The 20483-nt window shown below is 38.7% G+C and overlaps 1 protein-coding gene across 3 annotated transcripts in view; it reads left to right on the top strand.

Moving 5' to 3' along the window:
• The first annotated feature begins 2375 nt into the window (after window positions 1-2375).
• TPP2 (tripeptidyl peptidase 2) overlaps window positions 2376-20483 on the top strand; it is a 70868-nt gene continuing 52760 nt past the window's right edge. For 2 of the 3 annotated variants that reach the window (XM_053564089.1, XM_053564090.1), the window contains exons 1-3: window positions 2401-2641; window positions 9426-9554; window positions 18652-18747. In XM_053564089.1, the coding sequence (XP_053420064.1) occupies window positions 2477-2641; window positions 9426-9554; window positions 18652-18747 (390 nt within the window). In that variant the 5' untranslated portion in view covers window positions 2401-2476. Of the gene's footprint in view, window positions 2642-9425; window positions 9555-18651; window positions 18748-20483 lie in introns of all 3 variants that reach the window. The other variant, XM_053564088.1, reaches the window with a different exon arrangement.

Raw genomic sequence — 20483 nt, 5'->3', positions numbered from 1 at the left:
TCAAAATTTTCAACATTTTGATCCCAGGAAATTTTTAAAAATTAAAATATTAATATACCTATTTTGTTGCAGATGATAAATTATTAATATGACTTCCATTATAAATGCAAATTGCATGAGGGTTCTGTGTAGAATGGAAATAAAGCTTCAAGAAAAAATAGTGAGGTAAAATATCTGGCTGATTATAAATGGAACATGTTCAGGTATTTTATAAATAATGGCAAGTATCAAAGAGTTACATTTAACTGGATATATTTAAATGACTGATGTAAAATTTCATTAATATTAATATTTACAATAAGCCAGAAATTACATCCTTATATAATTACTTAAAAGTTATGACAAATTTAGACTTCATCTTAGAATATACAAAAGGATAAATGATTTTTCTAAAACATGTTTATAAGGCATGTAAGCAAAGCACAACTCTTGAAGAACAGAACAGTCTAATAAAAAGTCTAACACTTAGGTTTCATAAGGCACAATTCATTCTTTATTCATTGGGTGATTCTCCGGCAGCAGGGGACACAAACAACATGGTGTGGTAGAAAATGTTGGGGAGAGAGTATGACAATAGAAATCCAGCTTTTTCATTAACTCATTTTGTAATCCACAGTGGCTGACCTAGCTAGCTTTGTTTCCTCATTTGTAAAATGAAGTGATTGGACTATTATTTATTTAAAACTGGGAGCCATACTATTCTATCACTATAAGTTCTATTATACCAATGTCTTCAGAGTTCATCATTCTTTTTCTGTTAATTTGGAGTTCTTTTCTAGAAATAATGTAAACATAGTTGGAAATAAGGAGAGCAATTAAATTTAGAGAACATGCTTCCCCAAGGCTTACAGAATGAATAAATGGTCAAGGAATCAGGTGAAACCACTGTACAGCCAAAGTGTAATTTTTGAGACTTCAGGGAAGCCATATATATGGCTTCTCTTTATACCAGGCATTCTTGTAATTGTCATTGTTGTTTAGCAGGCCTGGGCCAGGTTGGAACCTAGCAGCTCTGGTGTATGTTGCCGGCGCCCTAACCACGGAGGTATGGGCCCCCAGCCTATACCAAGCATCCTTAAATTGGCGTCCATAGGTAGAATGCAAAGGGTTCAAAATCTTATGTAGGAAAAAAATATGCCTTTCTTCTCACCTACCTCTTAAGTTAAATTTGTTTTATTGAATTATGAAGTAGGCCATAACCAGAGTAGTATTTGACATTACCATCACCAATTAAAATCAGTTTCTTATGGTGCAGTTGTTACAGATTATTTCAAAATATGTATGTTCTTCATTTTGAAATTACGGTTGTTTATTAGACCCGGGGCCAGGTTAGGTTATTTAATGCAAAAAGAAGTACCCACATAGCTACATACATACCTAACACTACTGTTATGTAACAAGTTTGGCGTTAATATTTTTGATAACCATATTTCGACATAATTCACCTCCTTTGTAATCCTATATATTTCATGTTTTTAAAAAACTGCTCTGAGAAATAGGCCTAATTGCCAAAGGGTCTATGGCACAAAAAAAGGTATCAGCCTGGCAAAAGCACAGACATAAAGATCATCAGAAGACCACTGTGCGGGTTGGTGCAAATGATGGGAGACACTGTGAATCTGAAAAACTGCAAACTGAGCAGAAAGCCGTAAGGAGCAATCAAAACTTCAATTTAAGAGGAAATGAAATGTTTTTGCGAAATCCCGGAAGACAAGGGTAAGCAACGAGGATAGGAGGGGCCCATTTCAGTCTCGTGCTTTGTTACAGGCAACAAAGGCGACAGAATGGCCAACAACCCACTTCCTGTTGACTGAAGCTATTGCCTATCCCCACCCTATCCTTCCCCCAACTCCGCTAACTCCCCATCCTCCATCAGAGGGGCACAAACCGGACCCCAAACCTAAACCATTGAATTTAAGATCTTTCAAAAAGTAGGTCTAAAGATTTCGCTGATACCGCAGGGTATTCCCTTTCCTCGGGTCAGCACACTGTGGCTGGGCCTGGCACCTAAAGTTTCGTCCAACACTTCAAGTTTGGAAACCTTGTTTGCCAGACGAAAGGTTCCCGCTACTCCTGGCTGGCGTTCCATTTCCTTCCCTGTCTCTCAGCGACTGTTTTAGTCGGTCCGGGACACTAAAACCTTTACTTGCTGGCCGGTGGTCTCCTAAAAAAATTCCAAGAGCAGGCCACCTTAAGGGCGCAGGTTCGAGAACCGAATCCTCTAGTAAAGCACTGAGACTCCGCCCCCGTCACTGCAGCCGCGGCAACACTCCGGCCTAGCTCCCGAGAGCGGCGCCGTTGGCTTACGTTTCGGTGCGTGATTGGCCACTTCACCCTGGCGGGCCGAGATTGGTGGAGGCGTGCCGGCCCCGCCCCTCACCCCCGCCTACGGCCCGCGGCTCCCCTGGTGTCCTCGCGCTGCTAGTCCGCGCGCAACCTGGCAGTTTGTCTCTTCCTCGTCCTCTAGCTTGCGTCCATGGCCACCGCCGCGACTGAGGAGCCCTTCCCTTTTCACGGTCTCCTGCCAAAAAAAGAGACCGGGGCCGCATCTTTCCTCTGCCGCTACCCGGAGTATGACGGGCGTGGGGTGCTCATCGCTGTCCTGGACACGGGGGTCGACCCCGGAGCTCCGGGTATGCAGGTGAGGCAGCCCCCGAGGGCCCGGGCGCGGGGGCGCGGGTGGCCGGGACGCAGGCGGGGACGCAGCATCCGAGCCTGGCGGGCCGTAGCCCGCACTCTGCGGCCGAGCCTGCGCTGGGGTGAACAGGGCCAGGAGGAGGGAGAGGCCAGACGCGGGTGCTGGAGCGACAGGCGCCCGCCAAGGGGACCTGGAGGCGTCTGAGTGTCGGACGTGCAGAGTGGACGAGGGCCCAGAACCTGGGTGCCCGGGTTGGGCCGTTCGTGGCCCAAGACAAAAGCTGTGTGTCTGGCGCGGCAGGTTAGGGGAGCCTGGTCCGCTCTTCGACCCCGGGGAAGCCCATTTTTGCCCAGTCGCTACCAGGCCGGACACCTCGGGGCTCCTTACCCCCACGCCGCCAGGCTGCAGGTCCTCGGTGTCTTGGGTACCAGTCCTTGCCGGATATTTTCAAAGGAGAATTTTACAATTTTTGTCACTGGGATGCGGTGGAGAAAACAGGTGGACAAATGACCTATCAAAACTTAATTGTTAAGGTTCAGGTGATTTGGTTTGGTTTAGTCTTTAAACATGAGAGCCAGTTTTGGAAGATAATACACTTCCGGAATTGTTTCTTCTGGTAGTCTTGTGTATTCTATTTTTAAACGGTTTTCTGCGTGTATTTGCTTACGGTCACTGAGTCTTGTGGCTTAGCCTTCGTTTACATAGCAAGAATCCAGTCAAAGTTTGTTTTTGGTAAACTTTGAAGGTCTTACGAAATTTTCTGTCCCTCAAAACGTAAGACAACATACTTTAACTATGGCTTAAGTTTTGCCTCAGGCAACTTTAAAATATCTAGATCAGAATACCATGCCAAAAGGTAATTAAAAAAAAAAAATTGCTTCTCATTTGAAAGCATTCTGTTTAGTCTTTACAGTATAACTTTTGTAAATGTAGCTTTTTGCCAAAATCCTGTTATAAACAAAATTTCACCATGTTCAAGATTAGTTTCCCACGGTCTTCCTTGACTAATCCTATTGTGCTGATGTCTCTTTTTTTATCTGTCCCTAATCAGTGTATCTTACCTCCCTTTCTGCACTAAACATTGATGTTTAATAATTCTCTTCCTCCTGCCCCCAATATCCCTTCTCCTCTGGATCCTTTATTGTGTTCTCTGATAAATGAGGTGGCATTTTGGAGGTCAGCAAATATGGGGGGCGGGAGGGAGGCTATCTGGCCAACTGTATAGAAACCCTATGGGAATCTTGCTTCCTGGTGTTAATTGTTCATCATTGTGGAGTACAATACACACCTTTGAGGAATTAGAAGAGGAGCAGGTGATGAGTACCCTCCTGTTAACTGTAGTTGTATAGTGTTATTAGCTCATTAATGATAGCCGTCACCTCAATGAGGCTTTATTTCATAGTAGTAATGCTTTCTGTTCTGCTGTGGAGTGTATTTACTTTTTATAGGGATAAGTGGGAGGAGAACAGCTGGGATAAGTGGTTCACTGGTTCTTTTGTCAAGATAGTAAGAGAATCAGAAAAATTTGGAGAATTACTGTTCCTTAGAAATTTGTTTATACAATTTTCAGATATGCTTATCAAATTACTCTGTTACTCTGTCTAAAGTAACAGTGATTTTCACCTCACAGAGCTGCTATGAAAATGGATTGAGAGGATTAATTACATCTGACTTTTTGGAGTGTTCAAGAAATATATAAAAATATATAATATAAAATATATATAAATATACAATATTAATATATTGAATATATCCGGATTTTTTAAAATAAGGATATTTAGTAGAAGGAGTTGATGCTGAATCTTTAATCAGTTATCTGAAGGGTAAATAGGAGTTATATTATTGCTGAATAACATAAATATTCAAGCAATAAAATATTGAGGTCCAGTGAAAACTTTTATCTTCCGAAAGCTTGAACTCTCAGACACCTAAATGTGATTGTTTAAAAGAAATTCAGTAAAGTACTTACAAACATGAGTGAATTTTTAAGGAACATTTCCCTCTTATCTATAATAGATTTATCTTGGGATCTATGTATATGCATCATTAAGATTAGAAAGTTGGCGCCTGTGGCTCAGTGAGTAGGGCGCTGGCCCAATATACTGAGGGTAGCGGGTTCAAACCTGGCCTCGGCCAAACTGCAACCAAAAATAGCCAGGCGTTGTGGCAGGCGCCTATAGTCCCACCTGCTCGGGAGGCTGAGACAAGAGAATCGCTAAGCCCAAAAGCTGGAGGTTGCTGTGAGCCGTGTGACGTCATGGCACTCTACCGAAGTACTGGTAAAGTGAGACACTGTCTCTAAAAAAAAGAAAAAGAAAGTTGGTAGAAATAAAAAGGAAAGAAAGAATGGAATAGGGGGAGGAGGCTGAACTGGCCAGGTGAGTTATCTGGAAAAAAAAAACAAGAGGCACAAAGTGAAAACTTTGAAGAACTCATCTCATTCTTTGATGACCTTCTTGGGCCCAGTTCTTTTGTGACAGCTCTCTGGGCATGTTAAAAGTGTGTTGGAGAGGGGGTAGTGGACAGCAGGAGAAAAGTAATAAACAATTAACTGTTTCCTCAGCAAATATTCAAGTGCCTGCCAGGTGCCTAAGGTTGTGTTAAATGATGTTGTCTTGCAATCTGTAACTGTTACAGAGATCTGGCAATGGGAGACAGTGGCAGCCAATGAGAACTGGGCCAGTTCGGTTTCATAGACAAAATGGAAATTGGACCAGACCAGAATATACTATATATGCAGTAACCTGGAGGTCTCCCTGCCACCAATCTTGCTTCTCTGTGATTCATCTTTCATGATTCCCAAGTTATTTTCCTTGGGGAAAAAAAAAAAAATTTATTTAAAACAAAATCATTTTGGAGTCCTAACTTCTCTTGCATACAAATCCAAAACTTCGAACTTTGTATATAAAGCCCTTTACTATATAACACTAGCATCCTCATGTAGCCTCACTTTGCCAGCCCATCCCCCCTCCATCCCTTTCCATCACTTCTATGCTCCCCTTGAACATTTCACTCTTTGCCACTCTCCCAGATGTTTCATGTCCTTTTCCCAGCACCTGTATTGGCATGTGATGGTCACTCTTCCTGCAAGCCTTCTACATCACTTCTAAACTCCCACCTAATCCATTAAGACCCAGGATCTTAAGTGCATTACTTTTGGAGAAATCAGTTGATTTAATTCCACCCTTCTCCATATATTTATGTGTATATACTGGTTCCCCCCAAGCTGGTTTTGTGTTCTTCTATGCTTCACAGATGTTGTCCTTACTGCTATTATGTATTGTCTTGTATTGTAATCAGCTCTCCACTCATCTGTCTTCCCAGCTGATAGTAAAAGCTTCCTGAAAGCAAAGATTGTCTTATTTGTTGATTGTTATATTCTCAGAATAAAAGTCACAAAATAAGGTGCAGTAATCCCAGTATAATCCAAGTACTTTGGGAGGCAGAGGCAGGAGAATCACTTGAGGCCAGGAGTTTGAGACTAGCCTGGGTAACATAGCAAGCCCCCATTTATAAAAAGTAAAAAAAAAAAAATTTGGCCAGATATGATGGCATACATCTGTAGTCCCAGCTACTCAAGAGATTGAGGCAGGAGGATCTCTGGAGCTCAGGAGTTTGAGCTAACAGTGAGACATGATTTTGCCACTGTACTCCAGCTTGGATAATAGAGTGTGACTCTGTGTCTCTGAAAAACAAAAACAAAGAATTTTTAATGAGAATTTCTAGAGAGAGAGAGATTCTTATAAGTGAAGCTTGTGGAAATAGCTGGTAAATAAGTCACTAAATCCCATTAGACTTTTTCCCTTGCTCCTGTGCTCATAATGAGGTTTCTAATGAGAGAGAGCACTGAAGTTTCCTCATTGAATGACAAGAGAAGATAGGTGGTTTGTGTTCCTAGTGCTCATTGTGTAGTTTTCAAATTATGTACTTATTTAGAATACTTTTTTCTTTTTTTTTGCTGGGGCCAGGTTTGAACCCGCCACCTCTGATATATGGGGCCAGGCGCCGCCCTGGAATACATCTTAAAATTGGTTATTTTCTTATTATATGACCTATCTAATTTTAATTTGGTAGATAGCATTAACTTCCTCTTAATTATTTCTATTTTAGTAAACTTCCTTACATTTTTATTTTATTTTTTGTGAAATAAATTTTTTGATTTAAGTTCTATCATAATTTTTATAAGGGTTTAGTATGTTTTCCACAGTAATTTTTTTAAAAAAATATGACTTTGAGCCTCCTATTAGAATTCTCATTTGTTACGGATATAGATAGTTCCCAAGAAGTAAAGAATGACAATAGGCAAAAGTAACAGCTGTACCTGGGAGAACTATATGGCCCTTCAAGCTGACAGGCCCTCAGTTTTTTATGGCAACGTAACTGAAGTGAGATTTAGAGACCACTAGCTACCCCCTTGCTTTGTCTTACAGAGAAAAAAATGAGTGCCTTTGTCTTCTCCACATAGTGAATTTCCTTCTCCTTCTTAATATACCTTATTCCAAAGCTTTGAGGATACTGCAGGCATCCTCAAACTTTTTAAACAGGGGGCCAGTTCACTGTCCCTCAGACTGTTGGAGGGCCAGACTATAGTTTAAAAAAAAAAAAACTATGAACAAATTCCTATGCACATTGCACGTATCTTACTTTGAAGTAAAAAAAAAAAAACAAAACGGGCACAAATACAATCACACCGCCGCATGTGGCCTGCAGACTGTAGTTTGAGGACCCCTGCTAGATGAATTACTTGGTGTTGGGAAGGGGTGTATGTTGGTCAGAAAGACAAAATGGACGTTCAACTTTGTCTTAAAATGAGGAATTTCCAGGTGGAAAACAAGTCTGAAAACTTTGTATTCTTTCACATTGTTGACATTGTTCACGTTCCTGTTTCTTTCTTGAGGGTAGGAGTCATCTTTTGTCAGTCTCTGTGTATCTGATTCCTGCTTGTAACTCAGTGCATATATCCTGAATGCAACAAATTCCAAAGAGCCTAGAAATGATTTTTCCCACAAAAACAGCATGAAAAATTACCATTACTGTTACCTGTTACAGTCATTTATGGCTGAAATGAAAATTTGTGGGCTGCCAAGAAACCATACTTCATGAAAATCAGTCTTAATGCTAAATAATTAGTGTCAGATCATTCAATAATTAAGTATTGAGTGCCTAACAAATACTGCTAGACACTGGGCATATGTTGAGTGATAAAATAGAAATAGTTCTTACTTTATATTCTGATAGGGGAAATAGATAAAGAATCATCTAACTGTATAATTAGAAATTGAATTACGTGTTGTGAGGGAAACAAGGTACGGTGAAAAAAGAATACTCAAATTTAGTATGGCAGTCTCTTTTTGCAGTTTTTGGCCAGGGCTGGGTCTGAACCCACCACCTCCGGCATATGGGGCTAGCATCCCACTCCTTTGAGCCAGAAGTGCCACCCAGGATGGCAGTCTCTTAAAAGAAGTCATTGGGCAGGCCTTTCTGAGAGGCAACAGTAGTGGAAAACGGAAAGATAAGATGGAATTCCATGGAACAGCTGAAGGGATAAGGGATTCTAGGCAGAAAGACCCTGCTTAAAAAGTCACGAGATAGGAAACAGTTTGTCATGTTTCTGGAATTGAAAGGAAGTTGGTGTGGTTAGAGTAGTAAGTGACTGGAGTGGCAGGGGTCTGATAGAGCAGGGCTTTTAAATGAGTTCTCTGAATGCTCCATGTATCCATCAATGGGCTTTAAGGGCTTGTTTTAATACAGGTTAAGTGTTGACAATCTGAAAAGTTCTGATAAATGTGTCCTTTGAGCTTCACGTCAGCTTTAAAAGAGATTTTGGAGCATTTCAGATTTCTGGATTAGGGATATTCAACCCACATTTCTTTTGATTGGAGCCAAGGATGGAAGCAGAGAAGCCTCCAAGCAGGTGATCCACAAAATGAAGGCAAGAGGTGATGGTGGTCTGAAGGATTAGTGTAGTGGTAGTGAAAATCAGAGAAGATGGATTGGAACTATGTGTTAGAGAAATAATTACAGGACTTTCTGATAGCTTTGAGGTGAGGAGTAAACTGGAGTAAAGAATCAGAAGGATTTTTAAGTTTCTGGCTTGAGCAGTTTGGTGTGTAGTGATTCCTGAGATGGCAAACGCTGGAGAAAAATGGATTTGGAGGTCATGTTGACTTGCTGCATTTAATGTGTTAATGTGGCATCCAGTAATGATTCCATTAAATGGTACTACAGCTTTTTTGACTGAAGTGTTATACTTGTCCAGCCCAAAGCTCACCTTCTTCAGATCTTTTCTCAAATGTTACTTTCTCAGCAAGGCCTTCCTTGACTAGCTGAGTTAAAATTGAGAGCCCCAGGTCACCTATCGCCCTTCCCTGCTAAATTTTTTCTCCACAGTGATGTCACCATCTGACATGTTCTTTATTTTAGTTCGATTATTGACTGCTTCCTTTCTGTAACAATAAGATCTCTGAGGTCAGGGATTTTGAGGTTTAACACTGCTGTATCCCCAAAACCTAAAATAGGATTTGGCCTATAGTAAATGGTCAGTAACTATTTGTTAGGTGAATGTATGAAACCACTTGAAGGGTCATGTGGTGGTTCCAGAACTAAATTTTCTTGTTAGTATTCATCAAGCTTTTGTATTAAAAGAATTCAGTTCTCTTTTTTTAAATGAATGCAGTTTTGTGGGACATACAATACACACACAGACACACCCATAAGTTTACCTTGCTTTCTTTAAGAATAAAAACCTAAAATCTGTAATTCTTATCTGACTTGTCTCAATTTTCAGGTTACAACTGATGGAAAACCAAAAATCATTGATATCATTGATACAACAGGAAGTGGTGATGTGAATACTGCTACAGAAGTTGAGCCCAAAGATGGTGAAATTATTGGACTTTCAGGAAGAGTGCTTAAGGTTGGACCGTTTATCTTCTTTTTTTATTTTCTTTCCTTGGTACTGTTGCCTTAAAGCATCTAATGTTTTTAGCTTACATTTGATGGTAAGGTATTAGCCTCTGGCTGTATAAAAAATTACCTGAAAACCTCATGGTTTCAAGCAAGTCTTTATTACAGTTTCTATGAGTCAGGAACCTGGGTGTGACTTAGTTGGGTGCCTCTAGTTCCAGAACTCTGATGAGGTTGCAAACACCAGCGACTGTGGCTTCATATGAAGGCTCAACCTGGGTGGGGCTTACTCAAGTAGTCATTGGCAGGCTTTGGTTCTTTGCTACCTGGGTCTCTCCACAGTGCTGTTTTATACAACATCGCAGCTGTCTTCCCTGAGTGAAGAGTGATCCAAGAGGGAGTTCCCACCATATAAAGGTCATAATCTTTTTATAAAAGTAACCTTTGAAGTGACAGCCCATCTTTTGACTATATCCTATTCATTGGAAGTGAGTCAGTAAATCCAGTACATAGTTAAGGGGAGGGAATTTCACAAAAAGCATGAATACCAGTAGGTGTGGCTCATTAGGACCATCTTAGAAGGTGCCATTGTTTTATTATTTGGTAAAGTATTTGGAATTGAGTTGTTATTTTCAATGAAGTTGCCAAATTCTGTCTTATGTTTTGAATAGAAAGGGAGAGAAAGCTACTGCATGTTGGTTTTGCCTTCATCTTTCCCTATTCCTTCCCAGTATGCCCAGTGAACTTCACCATGAAAAAATATTTAGTGTCTAATAGCTGTAGACTTAAATGCCTGGCTTTGTCTTACTCTGTGTACTTAGTAGAAAGGCTTGGATAGCTAAACATGAAAAATGATTATAAGGAAGCACAGAGCAGATGATGACATTTTAGCTAATGAGTATAGAGGATGGCAGGGGTTTGTGATTTGGCACTTTTATCTTTTAAAGCAGTACGGAGAATTAGTTTGGAATATAAAATTGCGGTTAATAGATATCCTAAAGAGCTACAGCTAACACTTGCCACTTCCTACCATCTATCTGAATTATATTTAGGCATTGTCCTTTGTCTACACTTTCTACAGTAGCATATTGGTTTTCTGTGCTGTGTAACAAATTATTACAAACTTAACAGCTTAAAATCACATACATTTTTATATTACTATCTCGCTATCTCCAAGGTTCAGGAGTCCAGTTATGGCTTTTTATGGGTCTCTGGTTTGGGTCTTTTTTTTTTTTTTTTTTTGTAGAGACAGAGTCTCACTTTATGGCCTCGGTAGAGTGCTGTGGCGTCACACAGCTCACAGCAACCTCCACCTCCTGGGCTTAAGTGATTCTCTTGCCTCAGCCTCCTGAGTAGCTGGGACTACAGGCGCCCGCCACAACACCCAGCTATTTTTTGGTTGCAGTTCAGCCGGGGCCGGGTTTGAACCCACCACTTTCTGTATATGGGGCTGGCGCCCTACCGACTGAGCCACAGGCGCTGCCCTCTGGTTTGGGTCTTAGAAGACATCAGTCAAGGTCAAAGCCTTGTCTGAAACTCAGGGTCCTCTTTCCGAGTTCACCTGGTTTCGAAAAATTCATTTCCTTACAGCTGTAAAACTCAAGATAACTTCTTCAAGGCCAGCAGGAGAATCTGACTGTGGGGATGGCCCCAGCTCTTTTAAAGAGCTCATCTGCTAAGTTTGAGCCTACCCAGAATAAATCTCCCTTTTGATTAACTCAAAGTCCTTAATTGCATCTGCAAATCAAGGTTGGGTCATCTTAGAAATCTGCCTGTCATGGGCAGATGGCAGGCATTAATGTCCAGGTTTTGCTTCATTTCCATGTGTTATGGACTGAATGTGTCCCTCCTACACTTAAAATGTTGAAGCTCTAAGGGGTCCTCAAACTTTTTAAACAGGGGCCCAGTTCACTGTCCCTCAAACTGTTGGAGGGCCGGACTATAGGTTAAAAAAAAAAAAAAAAAAAACTGAACAAATTCCTATGCATACTGCACATATCTTATTTTGAAGTAAAAAAAACAAAATGGGAACAAATACAATCACACGGCCTCATGTGGCCCGCGGGCCGTAGTTTGAGGACCCCTGCCTGGGGTCTAACCCCTCATGTGATAGTGTTTGGAGGTTGGATCTTTGGGTGGTAATTAGGGTTGGGTACTACATGAGGTCATAAAAGTGAGGCCCCTCAGGATGGGATTAGTAAGCCCTAAAAGAAGGAATACAAGAGAGCTTGCTCTCTAGACTGTGTGGACAGAGCAAGAAGATGGCCTCTGTAAGCCAGGAAGACGGCTCTTAACCAGAACTCAGCCATGCTGGTACCCTATTGGAACTTCCAGCCTCCAGAACAACGAGATAATAAATTTCTGCTGTTAAAGTCATCCAGTTTATGGTACAGCCTGAGTATCCCTTATCTGAAAGCCTTAGAACCAGAGTGTTGTGGATTTTGAATATTTGTATTATACATACCAGTTGAGAGTCCCTAAACCCCAAATCCTTTAAAAATCCTAAATACTTCAAAATCCAGAACTCTTTTGAGCGTCAACATGATGCTCAAAGGAAATGTTCGCTGGACATTTTTCGGGTTTCATAAGTTCAGATTAGGGATGCTTAACCTATGTGTATAGTGCAGGTATTCCAGAATCTGAAATCCAAAACCTTTCTGGTTCCAAGTGTTTCAGATAAGGGATATTCAACCTGTATTTTCTTGTGGCAGTCTGAGCTAAGACACCGTGCACTTTTATTTAAAAAAAAAAAAAAAAGAAAGAAAAAGAAAAGAAAATGCAAGGAAATTAATTTCCATATAGCTGAATTACCCCTCAGTCAATCTTGATTTTTTTTTTTACTTTGGAAGCTTTATTAATAATCTGGAGGCATACTTGCTCTCTCTCTTTTCTTTCCTCCACCCCCAACACACAAACACATGGCATATCCCAGCCAATTCATTGTTTTGCTATTCATAGACAGAATTATTACAAGTGGAAGCACACAGAAAAGGAGAAAATTCTACATGTTTTGCATTGATTCTAGTTTTGGTGAAAGGGCTGAAAATTAAGACTAATATATATTTGAAAAGTTGAGAAATTTTAAAAAGTTAAAAGTTGAGAAATATTATCAGCATACTTAAAATTTCTATTGTTATTACTAGTTAGAAGAATTTAAACATATTTTGTAGATGTATTTATTGGTTCTTCATTGGGTGTTTGTGATAGAGACCTAAAATAGTAGGACAAAATTTATTTCTCTCTCTTCGAAAGTAGATACATGCAAGGAAGTCCCACTCCATGATATATCTGAGGCTCAGTTTCCTTCTATCTTATACCTTCATCTCCATATTCCTGAGATGTTTCCCTTCTGTGAGAGATTCAGAATGGCTTAACCTCATGTTTACCTTCCAGCGAAAGTAGGGAAGAAAAGTGAAATGAAAAGGATCTCCCCTCTCTTTTTGAGGACATCCTATCATGTATTCTTAGGTCTAATTGACTAAAATTTTGTCATGTGATTAAATATAGCATTAAGGGAGCTAGGATTTGAGAACTTTATTTTGGATAAGCATATATTCAGTAAAAATCACAGTGTTTATTACCATAGAAATTGAGACTGTAATAGTCTTATCATGTGTCTAAAAAGAAAAAAAAACCTTACATAACCCATATTAGGTGTTTCATGATAATATGATCTAATGAAAGGGTGTCAGTGGTCTAAAAAGGCAAAAAAAAAAAAGTGGAGGGGGGAGAGAAAGAGCCGTCTACAGATTAGAGATTTTAGGAAGAAGCTATCATTCCTGGGCCAAGAGGAAAAAATGTCACAGAGAAGATAGACCTTTCAGAATCTAGTAACTTGGAAAATGGATTTTCTTCTCAGGAGCTGTGTTCATTTAAGGAATCCATACTTTGGAGAACAGATTGTTATTATTAAATAAAGGGGCATTTAGGTCAGAGCAGGAGGCTTTTCAGGCTCCCAGTTTAGAAAAATGGCAGAGTGGAATACAAAAGAGAAAAAAATGCAATCTCTTGTCTTCCTAATAAGATCTTTGCAAAGGAACTTTTTAACGTAGAATCCTAATGTATATTACAGAGAGTGGGCTGATTTTTGACTAGCAGAAGAATACTGAAGGAAAAAAAAATTCATTTAGAAAATATTTGAAAGAGAGATACGTTACTCTGGGAAACTAGAGAGCTTTCCTGGTAAGTTACACAGATTTAGAACCATAAAGTGTTATTCTCAACCACTTACTTAAAAATATTATATAGCTCTAGTAACCCAGTGCTTCAGATAACCACATGAACTACACAAAGTGACAGAGGTAGCATTGCACAGACAGAGGTGTACAAAGGTAGAATTGTGTGTACTATGTATGTCACTGATATGTAAAATTTGAAAATTGACAATGTTGTCTTTCTCAGCTGGACAGATTGCCAGTATGCAGTATTGCAGTATCCAATACGTCTGCATAATTTGAAAAGACAAACATTTCTGTAAGGCTTCTAACAAGAAAACTTAAGTCCCTGTCTCCTCTCTCTTCTGCTGATTTCCACCCCACCAAACTTAAGTCATTGGTACTTTAAACTCTTTTTAGGGTTTCAAGTAGCACATTAATATTTTTTCTTGAGTTTTTTTCCTAGTCTTAATTTGTAGCTTAATATGTAGTTGAAGAGGGTTTAATTCTAAAGTCCTTTATTTCCACCATTATTTATTTATTTTTTTTTTTTGTATTGCCTCTTAGGTAACTTCCTCCCTGTTGTTATAGTTGTTCTTTTACCCTTGGACCTTGGACCTCTTGGATTGATCCTCCAATTTTCTTATATTTTTCCATCTTTTCTTCACTTTTTTTGTCTCTTTTCTTGGAGTTTTCCAAGATTTTTTCAACATTGTCTTCTAGCCCTTGTGCACACTTTGTTAAATTTTGCCTATTTTTTAATTGCAGAAGTTCCTTTATTTTCATTCAGCATAATCATGTATGCAACATTTTTTCTCTATGAGAATATTAATTTTTGTCTCTAAATTTTTTTTGCTCTTTGTTCTCTTCTTGTTCTCTTAGTCTCCTCCTCTGCTTCCTTTTTGCCTTTCTTCCTTTTTTCTTCACCCTCTTCTTCCTCCTTTCTGGGACTCTTCTTGCTTTTCTCTTTACCTGTTCTCTGCTTTGTGCTGTTGTTGTTTTTCTTGGGTGTCTAATCATCCCTAGCAAGGCACAAGAAATACTGATTGCAGGTTCTTTACTTGTGCAGTGTCTTGCGGTGGTGTGTTTCTCTGTAGGATAATGAGAATGTCGGGCTGGGGTCCCCAGAATGTCAGTCTGTAGTATGTTTTCTTCCATTGATATATTCAGTTACCTGAAAGAGGACCTTGGCCTATCTGGCCTGGGATTTAGAGGTAAGAGTGAGAGAGAGGTAAGCCTGACTGTTGTTATTAGGGATTCTGGCCACGAAAGGGGCTTGGGGAGATCATGGCAGTGTGTCTCATCTCTCTTTTGCAGTCAAATGCTCTACCACTGAACCCAACCCTGCACTTCCCTCTTTCCTTCACACTGTAGAATGTTCCAGAAGGTTAACATCCTAACATCTCTTTGGTTCAAACAGGGAGAGTTGCCTCGTCAGTGAAGTTAGGGCAGGAAGTGGGATGGGGTGGTGGGAGTCTAATTGCTCCTTATACCAACTTTCCACCAATCTTGGTTACAAATCCCCTCTCCATCCATATATAAAATGTACCCACACGCATTCAGTTAATTTTTTTCCAAAGATGTGCAGGTGCTCATGTATTTTGTGATGGTCATTAAGAAGAATTACTACTCACTGGGATCTAGCTAGTTGGAGCTGTCCCAACTCTCACTGCACAGCTTTCCGAAAGCAACACAATAAAGTCTTCAAGTTTCTTTGACTTAGTCCTGCCTTAAAATGATTAAATATGTCTATTCTATTCCTCCTTCCAAAAAGCCTCATAAACTGCTGACATGTAATATCTTATGAGTTTAAGGTTAACTCTTAGATATTTTGAACATTTCAGTAGTCTGATTTCTAAGGATGGGTGATATTTCAAAGCCTCCTTGAGAAACTAATGGTAGGTTACTTCTGGCCATTGGTACTCACATAAACCAGTAAAAGCAAAAAGTGAATAGAACATTAACACTTCTTACTATAAAATATACATACATAAAGTTTATAAAACACATGGACAGTTTAATGGCCTGTGGCCAGTATCATAACCTATTTTAACTTTTGTGATAATCATTTCTTTGCTTTCTTTTGCAGTTTTACCAAACCTGTGTCGACACATAACATATTGTTAGCTTTGCCTATCTTTGAACTTTACATGAATAGTGTCACCTCTATTTGATTTTATGTCTTCTCGCCCTTGGTGGTGTTTGTGAGATTTGAGATCTGTAAGATTCGCCCATGTTGTTCAGTGTAGCAGTGATTTTTTTCAGTTTCATTGCTGCCATGGTTGTTTAAGCCATATTCTGTCCGTCCTGCTGTGTTGTGTGTATCCTGTGTACACGTGTGTGGCCGTCTCCACATCATCTGCCTACGAGTGGAATTGCTGCGTCATTGGAGATGGAGATAACTACTCTTTTAACACTTGATGTTTTCAAACTTTTTAATTTTTGAAACTGTGCCGGGAATCTAGTTATATCATTTTGTAGTTTTAATGTGCATTTCCCTAATTTCTGCTGAGGTTGAGTGGCTTTTTGTATGTTGTGGTTTTGTATTTACTCTTTGTGAGTACCTATTAAAGTTCATTGGTCATTTTATGCTAGTGTGTTGTTTTCTTATTTGTGCAATTTCTTTATCTCTTGATTGTTACTGGTATCTTCTCCCATTCTATACTTGTATTTTTATGATGGTTTGTCAATCTTTGCCTTTTTGATTAGGGTTTTTCTTTCAACAGAATTTTTTCTGGCCTCATGATCATGAAAATGTTCTCCTTTATTTCTAAAAAGTTTCACAGCTTTTCTCTTCATATTTATTGTAGAATTCACCTGGACTTAATTTTATGTCCTTAGTTTGAAGTAGTTCTATTTCTTTTTCCCATGAGAAGACCCAGTAGTCCCAACACCATGTATTAATATTCCACAATCTCCCTGCTAAATTTTAGTGCCTTCTCACTTTGTAACCTTCAAAATGTGGTGAACTTCTAAGGCAGTGGTTCTCAACCTTCCTAATGACATGAGCAACTGTATTAAAAGGTCGTGGCATTAGGAAGGTTGAGAACCACGTTCTAAGGTCTTATTTCCTATTTTCTTTGCCCCTTTGGTTTTTGAGTGTTTTCTCCCCTCCTTTATTCTGATTTGAGTAGCATTTCAGAAGGGAGCACAGTGCTTTTTTAATTTTACCACATTTAACTTGAAGTTGTTTTTAAGTCAATATTTAGCCTTAATTTTTTTTTTTTTAAAGTAAAGCCAGGCATAATGAATGACCCAGCCAGATTTAGCACAGTATTTAGATTATTTTTATTGTATATATTCTGTAAGTAGTTGGAATTAAATATGTTTTAACCCCTTTTTATTTAACAGTTATTTAGTTCTTTGTCCATTTAATCCTTTGGGATTTCAGAACTTTCTGTTATCTCATCAATAATGAAGGTGCCGTTAGCTGAAGGTTACAAGGCTGCCCTGTGTAAGGGACACTCACCAAATACTCTTTGATTTGTCAGCAAGTGACTGCTTTGGAAGTGTTGCAGTACATTATTGTTGCTTTGTTGTGGTCCGTTGTGGAAACATTAGTTAAGAATCCCTATTTTCTAAAGGTTGATAAATTTTGAATGAAAAATGCTTATTTGTATGCCAACATAACTGAAATTTCACAGTCTCCAGACATTTAGTTGATTTAGAAATTATTAATGACACATAAACCTGTGAAAAGTCACCATTCAATAGGTCTTTCAAGTTTTGTGAATGGCCATTTCTTCTGTTTGTGAGCATATTTCATTCAAAAGTTTTCTACATGGGAAATAACTGGATGAGAGACTTGGGAATGAGTTGGTTGAAGATATTTCACAGGAAAGGATTGTGGAGTCAGCCAGCCCTGAGTGGTTGATGTTCAACTTCATAATTTATACAGATTTAAAAGCTAATTTTGATGATCCAGGTGCTATGATGGTTTAGAATATGAATATTCTTCATTTTCTTAATTGACATTTCAAATTTGTTGATGCTCACTGCATTATTTACCAGAATCATAAGGTAGGTACTATTTTCTTCCTTGAGCAGATAAGGAAGTAGAAGTCTGTGGGTCTCACCTAGTTACTGAGTTTGGATTCTCAGCCAGATTTATATGTCTTGAAATCAAATATCCTTTACACCGAATGTTTGGCTCTATGATAGATAGGTTCCAGTTTTCAACCTTGTTGTTGGAGCAAGTAATTTTAATTTCTCTTTGCTGCTTCTATTTGCAATCTGGGCTATGTCTGTCATTCTATTAATCAAAAGCATTAGGTAATGTTTTTAAATACTTTGAAAGAGTTAAAAACAGTATTATAAAATGTTAGATATAATTAACATGATTTTATAGAATTTTCTTCTTAAGAATTCAAAGAGCTTTTGTTTAGCATCTGTGCATTGTCTCTGTGGTGTTATAGAAGAGAGTGAAATTCTTTTTCATAACAGGAAATCTAAGCATAGAGATGGTTCTGAATATTGCTGCTTCCGTTTCTCAATCATTTGATGTGATAGACTGTTGAAGAGGGAGATGAGGAGTCATTGATATTAAAGAACTAACAATCTGAGTGGTTTAATGAGCTAGTGTATGTTGAAAGCATTTATAGACTAAAGCATAGTATGAATGAAAGGTAGTATTCTGGTTGAACTATCTCGTTTATGGATGAGAAAAAAAGAAGCCACACAGATACTGACTACTTAGAGTATTAAAAATATTGCTGTAGTATGTTAGTGTTCTTACCCAAGTGGAGCTGTTACAGTAAAATACTTTTTTCGTGGCTCAAGGAGTAGGGTGCCAGCCCCATATACCAGAGGTGATGGGTTCAAACCCGGCACTGGCCAAAAACTGCAACAACAACAAAAATAATAATAAATAAAATAAAATACTTTTTTCTCAGTAGTAAAGCATTGGAATGGAGAAGCATTTAGTGAATGAGCAATTTACCTTTTTTTCTGTAGATTCCTGCAAGCTGGACAAATCCCTCAGGCAAATATCATATTGGCATAAAAAATGGTTATGACTTCTATCCTAAGGCTCTCAAGGAAAGGATACAGGTAATATACAACCTGGCATCAATGACTTTCATGTTTTCTTTCTCAGGTTTTAATTCTACTGAAGAAAAAGGTGTTTTTCTTAAAATCTCAATAACTCTTTAATTATTTAGGGGACTGAATGGCTTTCAAACAGTGGTTAAAGATTTTTTCAATGGAATGTTATACTTTGCATTAGTGGTTCTTCATTTTGAATACACGAGGGAATCTGTGATCAAGCTAAAATTGCATTCAAATTTTTATGTACTCATGTTTTTCTGGGACGTAGGGATAGAGCTTTCATTGGATTTTTAACACAGAACTGCCATGTGAATTATGAACTATTGTTCATTTTTTCACATTACTTTTATCTTACTAATTTTCAGGTTTTTATATTACCTTTCATTGATGTATGTTTTAGGATTGTTTTGTTTTTGAAGTTTTTCTTTTATTTTTGTAATTAAATACGATGGCGCAAAGGGAAAAAGTTTTCCACCCGTAGTGTGGCAGTCAGTGTGTTAAAGGACTTGTTTGAAAAAGGCTAAAGATAGTTGATTTAAAGCCCAGACTTCCTTATTTGTTTCTGTTACACAGTTTCTATGATGGTTTCTCCGCATTTTTTTCTTCTTTTGCTGTTTAGCCTTCTTGCTCCCAGTTAGTCATCACTCACTATAAAAGGGTCAACCAGACCTACAACTGCTGAAGAAACACAAGTGTGTCATTGCACAGATGAGAGTTGTAAGTAGAGTGATGAGAGTTGTAAGTAGAGTGATCAGGAGCCTGACTTAACACAGTGCTGTTCAGTAGAACTTTCCGTGATGATGGAAATGTTTGAAGTGTTTGGTGTCTGCTCTGTTATGAGAACCATTAGCCACAGTAGCTGTTGAAAACTTGAAATGTGGCTAATATAACTAAGGAATGGAATTTTAATTTTATATAATATTTTTAAATTTAAATAGCAACGTGTGGCTAGTGGCTACCCTGTTGGACATTACTTCTTTAAAAGATACTAATAGCTGGTTTAAGTCCAGGGTTTCAACTATAAGGTAACGTGTAATCCTTGAAAATGAGTAAGACTTACGGCCCTTTTATATGATCCCAGTGTTGTCATTTGATTCCCCAGGGGTCTGTGGACCCCATAAGAAGTTTCTCAGTAGATTACATATTTAACCTTTACATTTATCAGTTCCAGTGTTTATAACTTAACTTTTATTGGATACCATGTTTTTAAATTTCTGACTGAAATACACAGATAGCATTCCTGTGCAGTATATTAAATTTAATCAGCTGTGTTAACATGCAGATACAGAGTGGCCAAGTGAAAGTTGACCATTAAGATTAGCTGAGTTGATTGTTTAACTAGCAAGCTTCCCTTGAGAGTCAGCCTGGAGATGAAGGTTCAGACCAATTTCAGTAACAGAACGCTATCAAGTTCTGTTTTTCCCGTCCCAAAGAAGATGGGAAAAAATAACCTAGAGAGGAGGGAGGAAACTGAGTAGCAAACCCTGTGTGACTGTCAGCACAGCTTGCAGCTGCAGTCCTGTTCTGGGCCTTGGCTTATGACATGTTTTAGTTTTGTGTGGGCCCAGAATACAGAATTTTCTTTAACTGGAAATTTAATCAGTTTCCTGACGTAATACTACATATTCTTGGAGAAAGGAAGAATTTAAATTGGGGAATATGGTATATAAAAATACATTCGGATGTGTCTTGGTAAACATCCTATAAATCTTTGTGTATAGAAGATGGTGTAGCATCAC

This window comes from Nycticebus coucang, chromosome 15 (assembly GCF_027406575.1).
Source record: "Nycticebus coucang isolate mNycCou1 chromosome 15, mNycCou1.pri, whole genome shotgun sequence".
Taxonomy (NCBI): domain Eukaryota; kingdom Metazoa; phylum Chordata; class Mammalia; order Primates; family Lorisidae; genus Nycticebus; species Nycticebus coucang.
This window is presented reverse-complemented; position numbering and strand designations above follow the sequence as displayed.